Source organism: Triticum aestivum, chromosome 7D (assembly GCF_018294505.1).
Source record: "Triticum aestivum cultivar Chinese Spring chromosome 7D, IWGSC CS RefSeq v2.1, whole genome shotgun sequence".
Taxonomy (NCBI): domain Eukaryota; kingdom Viridiplantae; phylum Streptophyta; class Magnoliopsida; order Poales; family Poaceae; genus Triticum; species Triticum aestivum.
Window position 1 is genome coordinate 499,482,815 of NC_057814.1, and position 11,766 is coordinate 499,494,580.

Sequence of the window (11,766 nt, forward strand, 5' to 3'; positions counted from 1 at the left end):
ACACCAGATCCGGTGGATGCCGTCATAGAGGAGCTTTCCACCGGCAGAATGGCAAGGATGGCCGCATGTGAGGACGGGGTAGAGGCGCAGCTAGGGGCCAGGGACCTCGCCGGCGTGGGCGATGGGTCCGCTCGCTTGCGCCGGAGCTCGCCCTCGCCCACCGTTGTGCGGTGCGGCTGCGACTCCAGCTCCTCCTATTGAGTGCGGAGGCAGAGGGAGGGGATGAGGAGACGTGGGAGGAGGAGAGGCAGGGAGGAGGAGGTGGTGGAGGTGGAGGAGATGAGGCGGCCGAGAGGGAGGAGGAGCGGAGGCAGCGGCGACGGCAGGAGATATTTTCATGGAGATAAGGGCTAGCCAATCCCGCTCGCTGCAGTCCACCCCAACCCATGATCGCCCCTGCCCACCCCGCGATCGCCTCTGCGGCGCTGCGCAACACAAGCACACACTGATGCTCTCACCGTAGGCTGGGACCGCGCGCAAAGGCTGGCCCAGCTGTCATTCTCTGTGGTTGAAACACGCAACGTAAAAACAAACCAACGTCGGGATGTTTGACAGCGAGATAGAAAGTACAAATCAGGTACTAAGCAAGACACAACGGCCGGACCAGATTCATCGCCGAGCTGAATTGCCCTGGCTATGCGGGTAGCCTAGAAGGGTTTATATGTTCGATGGAAACACTAAGCCACCTAACCCATGTTGGCGCAATTGACTCCATTGCACCTTCTTTCTTGCCATCACTTGGAACCAGCCACCAGGTCCTTCAACTTCTCTTTATGGGGGAATAAGAAAAGGACAGAAAATCAACAGCCCGGTCAATATAATAGGCTAATTGGCCAGAAGGTATTTTAAAATTTTGAATTGTCTACATTAGTATTTCTTAGACACCATATAGGAGATGAGAGAACAGCAAAAAAATTGTTAAATGAAAACTATGTACCTTAGCTATCTAAGGCTTATGAAAACTGTAATCTTGAAAGAGGAAAAACAACATTAGAAATCTTAATGTTCCTGGTCCTGAATAGTGTCTTTGTCTAAATATGTAGTTGATCACCCGGTGCAAAGTAAAAAACTTCTCATGATATACCGCTGGGAACCTAAAAGCAAGTGATCACACATACAAACATTCCAAGGGAAAATGCGTAAACTCACAACTCAAACAAACTACTAACAGGACCATGTATGATTTTGCATCTTAGAATCTACATAAAACAGAACAGTGCAGGTAACCTCTACCTAAATCTCACTACTAACTTTATTCGAGCATTTATTCTTAGATCATCCGTACTCCTTTTATGTACAAATCATGCAATATCTCTGTCTAAATCAATGCCAATGCATGCACAAGTCTCAACTAAACAACATATATGATATAGCATAATTATATGATCTAAAATAGATGCATGATCAGGGGAGGAAGATGGTGAAGCCAAAGATGAGCAACTCTGATTGGGGAACGACGACCGGCGAGCAGCAGCCCATAGAGATGGCCGGCTCCATTCGACCATGACGCGAGCGATGCCGGAGCTCCGGCCTGGCTGCTCCTTCCCCATGCCCGTCCTACTCATCCTCCCCTGCTTCTCCAGACCAAGCATGAAGACCACACCAGAGAAGCTCTCTTATGGCGGCGGCCTGTGCCCGATCAAGAATCACGATATGTGGTGGCGCCGGATCGAGAACGCAGGAGACGTTGTCCTGTGGGGAAGAGAAAGAGGTTAACATGGTATAAAATAAAGTAGTCATTTTTCATGTAGTGAAACTTTAGTTTTGGGCAAGATGATCAAAAGTAAAAATATAACTAATGCAACAGGAGAACCACATATGAAGTTATCATCAACTTAAGATCTTGACCATAAAATTGATTTTCTTTAGGCATTGTACCACACGCAAGATTGCCACAAATCACAATGAAATGTGTGTACGAATCTCTTGTTCGGTCCTAAAACTGGATTTGTAAGTCATGCAACTGAGCATAGACTTTTTTGTGTGCGGGAGAACTGGACATATTATGTTGATTCTATCCTAAAATAGGAACTATGCCGATTCTTTTTTATGAATTACTGCAACTAATTACATGAATGTTTGTTTGACATAACCGGCTCAAACAATCATGATTGCATAAAGCTCTTAACAAAATATTCTGACGAAGCATCAGCACTTTGCGTGGGTGCATAAAAAAATTAGCAAAGAAAATCATGACCAAAGAGAATAGAGCTGATGATCATGTGAATGGAAATATATCTGCATTTTTTATTTATCTACGCTATTGATTTTGTGCTCTCCAAATAGGGCAAATTATAGAGGAATCAAGAATTTGATTTGTAGAGATTTGTAGAGAATGGACTTCGATACATTCAAAATCATACAAATGTGGAGAAGGTCATTAAAAGCTTCATTTCAAATGCAATACATGGCTCAAGCCCTGGACAATTTTATTTGCAAGTGTGCCAAGCATCTATCATTTATATTCACGAATGGTTCTGGCTCTCTTCTAAAACATAATACGGTGTGAAGCATGGAAGCGTCAAAATAACCAAGAGGAATGCTATTATCTTATATGCTATAGATCCTGATAATATGATAAAACTACGCACTTAGGAGACTTGATTGCACACTCTAACTTGCTAAAGAATATATGCTTGAAAGAAAACATTATTAGAAATGGATATAAAATCAAAATATTAAAAGAGTGTGCCATAGATAGTATGTATGACGCTCATAAATAAAGCATCCCGGTGAAATCTCTATACTTGTTCTTGATTTAGTAACATTAAATGTATAGAGATTTCATGGCTGGTTTGACGAAACTAAGGAAAATGATCCATGAAACTATAATGATGGTGAAGAATATAAAAAAAAGCATCCAAAAAAGTCAATGAGTTGATTCCAAGAAAGGGTATCGAAGACATCTTCTGAAACAGTTGGTTGTAGTACTGCAGTTCACTCTCTCATCCACCCAATTAATGCTTGATTAACCCACTGCAACTATTATAGAAAATCAATTATATTATTTTAACCAAGATTCTCTTGATACTACATGTCATTGCTTAGTACAACAGCCAAGTGTGGCGTTATGAGCTTGAAGTATAACTTGTGAAATCATTTCCTCACTAATTGTAGCCTCAAAAGAAAATTCCCATCCACCTAACATCATATGGTATATAATGTGTAGTAAGCCAACGATGATGCATATATACACTTAAAACTGTGAGTAGACAGAAGATGTATGGCGGGGAAAACCAAACTTATGAGAGAGATTGGCGACATATAGGACAGTGGTTTGCGGATCCCTGTCATCAACTGATTCTGGTGATCTCCTGCCAGGGTCAAAATCGTGTGGCAGTTCTCAAATTTGGTAGAGTGATGCAAGAAAAAAGATTCAATCATCAACATACCAAATACCATGGCAAACTACAAAGAATATGACAGTGAAAAAACAGGGGAATTGACTCAAGGATGTACCCAGCCTGGAGGTGGCTGACTGACTAACCTGTTGATGGAGTGGAAGAGGATGGCGGCTTTCGAGCGGTGGTTCGGCCTGCGGTTGAGAAACTTATAGAAGTTCACCCACACACTGCCTGCTGCGTCGATGGGCACAACCTGGGGTGTCTACCACCGCCATCACACCGCCCCTTCGAGGGATAGCCCCCTCGCTTCTCCGGCAGGTGACGCCATCTCCACTGGATAGACCTACACAAAGATGAGAAATAATACATTCATGAAATTTGTAGCCGTGGATTATAGGAATTGCAACATAGCGAGGGCATTGTATCTACGTTTAGCTGTCTATTTTCAACAAGAATCTACTTGTCAATTAGTAAATTTCAATTTTAGTATATTTATGAAATTATCTAAGTATAACTCTGCAATCCATGAAATTTTATATGAATCATATGTTGATAACATGCCGGGCTAACACATATGAATGGAACAACTTGGAAAAAATAAATCTGGCTAAGAAGACAAACCTATAGGAAATGCATCATTCGACCACTGGCCCTCTAATCACATTGACAATCAGCAAGCTTTACCCAAGGAACCTGCAAAGGACCTTGGAGAAAACAGGACAAAACAACATAGAGCTCAGTGTGCTACTGCGATGCGATGAGATCATTAATTAATAGAGGAATGATAAATTATCAACGGATAAGTGCCCAACAGAAATGCTATGAACATGAGCAATATGGAAAACAAATGAATTGAAAATTTGAAATATGACATAAAAAATGTGGAAAGAATAGGGCAATGACCTGATATGGTCCATGTCGGCATGCCCATCTGTGCTTCTCATGCAAAGACCATACCTACATAGTCAGTGCTGATAATTATTTTTAATTGCAAAAGAGCCATTTTTCCACAATTATTAAGCAAATGGCGTCATGATTTCAGTAGCACACTTTTGGTTAGTGTCCATAATTTCTTAGTACATCCAGGCAGTAACACACTCTTGTTACTCACATATTTTTCAAAGTACTGTATCCAAAAAGAAACATAACCTGTAAATTTTAGCATCGAGAAGGATACAAGATAAAAAAGAGTTGGCATATGTCCAGCAAGCTTGGAATCAGAAAATGAATTAGTGATGCATATGTTTTTTCTAAGCAACTATAGAATCTAATTTCTCAATAAAGGGTGCAGGCAAAGATTTTAATTTGCACAGAATGGAGATGGGTATGTCCAACATTCATACAAAATATGAAAAAAATAAGATGTTAAAACCCCATCTAAAATGTAATGATGCCTTTAGTATATATATCATGCAATTTTCTGAGATGAGGCCATTGCCTATCTATATAAAGATATACATGAAAACAGAAAATTAGAGAGAGAGAGAGAGAGAGAGAGAGAGAGAAATACGGGTAAGGATAGCCACACCGTGGGGAGGAAATCTGGGGATGACAAAATGTTCAGCAATTTTCTCCCGTGGACATGGAAGCAAAGACAAATGTGGATCACATTCCTCTGGTTTGATCTCGTGCAGCATCGTCGCTGTTGCACCGCCGCTCCTGGCAGGGCATGTGAGGGGTGAGGAGGACCTAGTGAAGTAGATCGACGCGGGAGGAGGCACATGAGCAAGATGGGATCGACAGGGTAAGCTGTGCCTGCAGGCAGTTACCACTGGAGAGAGGAACCACGCTAGCACACGAAAGGAGCAGACGGGCACGGTCCTTCTCCAGTTTAGCCGTATACTTCACAGCAGACGCGGCAATAGCAACCGCAGAAGCTACCGAGTCCGTATAGACAAACACAATGGAAATTATAGTCTCTGATCATAAACCCATACAATCCCTGTAAGAATTTTATAGCCTGCAAAGCTGCCTGTTCATAGGCAGCAAGTGCCCCTGTGCCACCAACTCCCCAGAAGAGCCTCCTATCTGGCAGCAGAGAGACACCATTCGTAGGAAGCTCAAGCTCCACCCCACCTCTTTTTTTGTCCTCCGCCATTGCATCCACTCATGACGGAGAATATATCCTCCACCACTGCAACTGGAAAGGAAACATAAATGAATTAAATGAGCATGTAAAGACAACAAAAGAAAATTGTGCCCAAAAATAACCAAGGCCATACGCTCTGAGATGGTTCAACAAAGCAGTAGTATGGCATATTTAGGTGCTGACCAAAGATGGTTTAAAAAGTGATCCTCTTCCATGCGTATTTAGGTGCTGACCAAAGATGGTTTAAAAAGAGAAACCAGTAGGAGAAAAGAAAGTAATAAACAACATTATTTTTCTTCGTGCAGATTTACCTTCTTTGTTGATTTCGCTATGGTATCCGGTCTGTAAAATCGTTTGTTTCTTTGCGTGCTTGGATCTATTAGCACTAACAGGGATAATGTCAGATTCCATAATGTATCCACCTCCTTCTCTTTGATAGTGATTTGCTGCAAGGAAAAAATGTCAAGGTTATTAATTTATTATAATTGGCAGCCTGTGGCTGCTTCTAGATTTTATCTAATCAGGCGGTCTTGGTGGGACTAAAAGCGTTGCAGTTCTATCTAGACACCTACAGGAATTTGTACGCTATGTTTTTTGAATAAACCAGCTGAATAGAGATACACTTAGACAGCATAATTTTTTCTCTTAGAACAGATCACAGGATACGTAATCGTTTAAAATTTCTCACTAAGAAGAAAGAACAGAGCCATAAGGATAGGAAACGGTATAAAGAAAGTAAGCAGCATAAGAAAAGAAAGCACAAAAAAACAAGCACGCAACACCCGGTCAGTTAGCATAATGAAGCAATAAGTAATGCACAGTAACATAGTGTGACGAAACAAAAAACTGAGGCACAAAAACAAACCTTGACAGCAAGACGAAGAACTGGAGAGCTAATAGTGTTAGACTGCAAAGCAATTGAAGACAACAACATCAGGATCTGCAAAAGGAAGAAGGGGCGTACATGAGGGACAGCAGCCAAGACACGGTGTTGAAAAGGAAACTCCAAAGGACTTGCACAAACCTGGGCAGGTAAAGAAGCAAACGACAAGACGATAAAAAGGAGGTAAAGCACCCACAAACTCCAAGCACACGAAATAACCTACAACGGAACAGAAAGAACAAAGCAAAGGATTTAGAATACACTAACAAGCAGAAAAAATATCTAATGGACCCTGAGAGCATAAGGTTCATTTTACTGGATGATTAATTAACTTGCATGCATCGGTGAGCAACAAGAACAACCAATCAACCTGCGTGTATTAGCAAGCAACCAAACAAAAAGAACAGAGGCATAAGGAAGCAAAAAAAACCTACCAGACAATGAAACGACAGGTTAAATTTATTAGATAGTTAATTAACTTGCATGCATCAGTGGACAACAAAACAGCTAATGAACCTAAAAGGAACCTGCCCTACCAGACCCTGAAACCAGAGGTTAATTTTATTGGATAGTTAATTAACTTGCATGCATGAGTGAGCACAAAAACAGTTAACTAACCTGACAATGAACTTGCATGTAGCAGTGAGCAACAAAAGTATGACTAAGCAACAAACAAAAGACCTACTGAACCCTAGAACCGTAGGTTAATTTTATTGGGTAGTTAACTAACTTGCATCCATTGCCGAGCAACAAAACAGCCCATTGCATTATGAAGAACACATACTAAACCAACGACAGCAAGTGATGCGTCAAACTTGGAAATGCACATATTAAAACATGAGTTTATCTGCCGGATAAGAAAGCACATACATGAAAGAAGCAGCAATTGAGTTAGGCACACACGAACATTGACAAAGCAAATAAGAAGCAGGCATGCAGGACTGGTTACCGAAAACAGAGAAAACCGCACAAGCATGGATGTGAATACATAAATGAATACACACACACACCTCTGAAAGCAATAACCGGGAACCTAAGAACCAGAACTACCCTATGCACACAAGGGTGTGCTTTTTCCAACGTAACATGGAGGATCAACCCACAAGCAGCAGGATAGGCTTAAGAAATAAATCCAGCAAAAGCACGCCGAACCTTCTCGCTGACGACATAGACGAGCAGAGAATGAGCAAATAACCTGGACACGCAACAAAACAAGAAAAAGAGCCATGTCAGTTCATAGGCATTTTATCAAACAGAACACGAGCAAGGAAGAACCTACCTCTGCGAGCAGCGAACCATCCAAAGGACGAACAAGAGACTGATTGACCCTGCACAAAACAAGGAACTTCAGTATTTGTTTTGCCCAACTAACTTAACTTTCGTTATCAACAAGAATCAACCCCATCCAAACCCTATACGCATAACAAAAAAAAGGAAAACATCAGGTTACCATTGGAAGATAAGGAAAGGAGGAAGAAAGAGCTCACCTGTGCTGGCATCTCCTCCATGAACTGGATCTGTACTCGACCTCTCCTCCTCTGCAGGAGGTCGCCGGGGTGGGTGCTCGACCAGCCATTGTGGCCTGCCTAGCCCGTCTACGCCGTCTCCACCATGCTAAACAGGAGAGATTGGAGGAAGAGGAGCGGCAGTGAGGAAGAGGACAAGGGAAGAGAGAAAACGAGAAAGGGAGGACTCACCGGCAGCAGTCAGAGGACGAGGAGGCGGCCGCCGAGGGTACGTGAGAGGAGGCGCAGAGGAGGACAGGCCCGTCGGCTGGTGTGCGTGGCTGCTGCTCTACTCCTCCTGTCGAGCCTGGATCAAAGCCGCGCTCCTCGGCTTCGGCTCGAGTCCGGGCGCTGCCATGGAAGGAGAACCGCCTGGTTCCTCTTGCTTGCATCCCGAGCTGTGGCCTCCTCGTCCACAACGCGTGGTCGGGCCGTGCTAGCCGGTGCGAAGGCAAGGGAGGAGGAGGGGGTGGAGGCGGAGGTGGAGGAGACGAGGCGGCCAGGAGGGAGGGAGAAAGTGGTGGCGGCGGCGGCGGCATGGGGAAGAGGAGGGGGACGGGAAGAGAGGAGAGAGCTGACGAGGGAGATATTTTCATCCCCATCAGTCTTCGTCGCTAATCCAATCGCACCGATACCAGGCGAAACCCACCTCGTTCTTTCGACGCAACATGAAGCGTGGTCCACCTGCCATTGACTCTTTAAGCAGCCATGAGCGTAAGAAAAAACCGACGGCTGACCAGACGCCAGCATCCAAAAAAAGCACTGTTGCAACTCGGGTAACTGAATCGTACGGTCAAAAACTGTCTGCGCGCCGCTAGAATGGCGGGTAGGCTAGGAGCGTTTATATGTTCCGACGACCAAACAACAATCAACGGCGCAAGCGTCCCGACGTTTGTCCCAGTTTCCTCTCCTGGATGTACGTACATGGATGATGCATGTGTGCGTTTCAACGACGCAAGTTTTCCTAGCTCCGACGTCGTGTCCCGGATGTGTGCATTAATTTTATTTTTTTTGGGCAAAGGATGGATTTTATTCACACAAAAATGAAGCATTAAATAGATACAAACACAATGAACAGATGTGTGCATTCATGGGTCAATATTACAAAATTTGAAGCCTCGGAGTAAAGTTTATTTTTCTACTTTTTAAAACTCCAAGGTTAAAACGCTCCTTTTAGTCATCTCTACTATGTCTACTATTAAAGTGGACTAAAGTGAAGTCTGCAGTCATGACGGTACGTCGTGGTTCGGTTTGGTTTTGTACGTTTGTTTATTTCGTGTTAATTATAGAAAGTGTCATTCTTTCGATGGGAGATTCGTTAATTATGAAGAGTGTTATTCTTTGAACAGTAGGATCATACTAATTATGAAAAGTATAATCGAGCATTGGACAAGAGGATCACGTTAATTATGAAGACTAGAGGATACCCCGCGCGTTGCTGCGGGAATTGGTTGATGCAACCTTGTATTAATAAATGAGAACAAAAATAAAAAAACATATAACTTGTTATATTTGATTATGTATAGTTGTAACAATATTTATTGAAAGATGTAGAGTAATTAAAAGGAAAACAATATGTTGAATATTATGGTGGGTCTTGCCACATGCATGATTGACAATTGTATGATGAGGTGGCATGTTTGCATGATATATAAGATATTTGACATGAAGACTATAAAAGCAAGATGATATGAATTGTACAAAAAATAATGTCCTTTGCACATATTAGGGAATACATCACCTGAGAGTGTGTCCTGCAGCACCGGGGGATGAAAGACTTTCCATTGGCCTTGATAGACACACACAGTAGGCATAACAAAGAAGGAACGCCAGAAGAGTACATAAATATGAAAATAACAGAGAAGGTGAGCAGCACAAAAGCTGAAACCTTACGTGGGTCATAGAGAAGATTTCTTTTGCTTCGGAAGAGTACGCCAAATATTTATGCGACATTTGAAAATAGAAATCGACTGGAGCGGCAAAGCACACTTGCAATACATGAATCTAGCCACGGAGAAAAGCATGAACACCCATGTGCTTTTGTTTGAACATCTGAACTTCCGAAGGCTTGATAAAAAATAGATGGCTCTTTAGCTCTTATAATTGAAAGGCAACCGTGGTGTAGACCAAAAGATAGAAACAGAATAATTAGTGGCATCGAAGCAGTCTCTATGCATTGTAAATGTAATCTGGTCAGGTTGTGTGATAGATCAAGAAAAGGGTTCAACATTGAACGATATACTACCTTCATTCCGAAATATAAGATGTTTTGGATATTTTAATGAACAATTAAATATGTACCACGTACGGACTGAAATGAACAATTTCTTATAATTAGGAACGGAGGATGTAACTGATTAGAAGATAGACAAACTCCTACTCCAACATTAGTTTCTTGCGTACACTTATCAGGACACATGTTAATATCCCTTGTTTGCAACCCATACCTGATATGTCCTGCAAGCAAAATAGCAAATCAGTGGTAGGAACGACACACCAGACCGCATAAACAATTCAGGCATACCTGATATAGTCTAATGTCCTGAGAAGACTTCCCACTGCGTTGACTTGAATCTATATACATACAGATAACAGGAGTAATCTAATGTCGCACGACCAATTTTCAGTTGTGGCGTTTTACATACTTGGATTTCCTTGAAGTGCCTCCAATCTGTGATGTCAGTGATTAGTCCTGTCCTGACATTCGGTTTGTTGCTGGTAAGTCTGAGTGGTGCTTGGTCTCGATTTATTTTTCTTGCACCGGCTTCACTTCTTGGTGTCTACGTGAGAATCTGTCTTTTGTGTCGTTCCTACCAATTTGAGTGAATTCAGAGATCAAACTGTGGCATCAGAAGACAACTATAACAAAATCAGCATACTGAATATAGACATGACATAAAGAATCAACAGGTAGAGGGCGACATGCATTAGGGGGAACTCTATAATGACCTTATTTGGCGAGCCGTCGGCGCCGGCAAGGGCTGGAGATTAGTTCCATCCAGCACGCGGGTAGTACCCGGCGATGAGAGTGGATGACACAGGCCAGAAAATCTGTCCCGTCGGGCGAAAACCTGCTAAATCAGAAACTGAAAGATACTCATCGAGCTTTCGTAGAACGGGGAGGGGATTGAGAACGGAGGGCACTGCCTACCAGGATCCCAGCTATGGTGGAGGTGACAGGAACAACACAACTGAGGAGGGGTACGGCTGGGATTCAGGTCAGAGCAGGGGCACTGCCTCCCAGCTACTGTGGAGACGGCGGGGACATCGCAGCTGTACAGCTTTAAGGGCAGAGAAGGTGTTGGGATTGTTCCATCAGTTACTGCAATTTGGAGGAGACGAAGAGGAAAGGAATTAATCAATGCGATGCATGAGACAGGAGAAACCCGGGACCAAGAGGAATCTAATGGAGGAGATGAATAGACTGTGATGCTTGGGATAGGAAGGCGAGACAACTCCATGGAGGGAAGGTAATGAGTTTCTTTGCGTCGCTCGGCAGAACAGAAAGGAAAATTAAATTGGAAAGGTATGATGACGAAGCTTGGCTGCATGATGTGGACTAATCAGAAGCTTGCTGATGTGTATAGCTTGCATGTGTAGAGAAATAGGTTAGTGGAGATCATCTATTTAGTTATTATAGATTAGTATTCTTTGAGCAGAAGGATCACATTACTTATGAAGAGTATCATTCATTGGACGAGTGAATCACCTTATTATAAAAAGTATTATCAAGTCTTGGATGAGTGGATCACTAGGATATGTATGAACCCCCCCCCCCCTATTACAATGTAAGGGCAATTAGCTAGTACTCCCTCCTTCCCATTATGTAAGGCGCTCTCTCTCTCCCTCTCGGTTAGACTGCCACAATTTTTTGCACCTATATTCTCTTGTGGTTAGCTATCTAACCAATTGTTTTGAGGGCACTAGAGGTATATATTCTTTTGA

The 11,766-nt window shown here is 42.7% G+C and overlaps 1 protein-coding gene across 4 annotated transcripts; it reads right to left on the reverse strand.

Annotated features, from left to right (window-relative positions):
- Positions 1-1,123: 1,123 nt before the first annotated feature.
- LOC123170128 (uncharacterized) lies at positions 1,124-8,489 on the reverse strand. Of its 4 annotated transcripts, none has more exons than XM_044587970.1 (10): positions 8,014-8,468; positions 7,804-7,930; positions 7,596-7,644; positions 6,458-6,535; positions 6,299-6,340; positions 5,745-5,879; positions 4,873-5,484; positions 3,966-4,301; positions 3,488-3,687; positions 1,124-1,692 (listed from the first exon to the last, which is right to left on the reverse strand). In XM_044587970.1, the coding sequence occupies exons 2-7, from the start codon at positions 7,890-7,892 to the stop codon at positions 5,452-5,454; spliced, it is 426 nt and encodes a 141-aa protein (XP_044443905.1). In that variant the 5' UTR covers positions 7,893-7,930; positions 8,014-8,468; the 3' UTR covers positions 1,124-1,692; positions 3,488-3,687; positions 3,966-4,301; positions 4,873-5,451. The 4 variants fall into 4 exon arrangements, with proteins under 4 accessions (XP_044443905.1, XP_044443902.1, XP_044443904.1 ...); XM_044587967.1 differs by having other exon boundaries at positions 6,299-6,373; positions 8,014-8,460; XM_044587969.1 differs by having other exon boundaries at positions 4,855-5,484; positions 6,299-6,373; positions 8,014-8,460.
- Between the last annotated feature and the right edge of the window lie 3,277 nt (positions 8,490-11,766).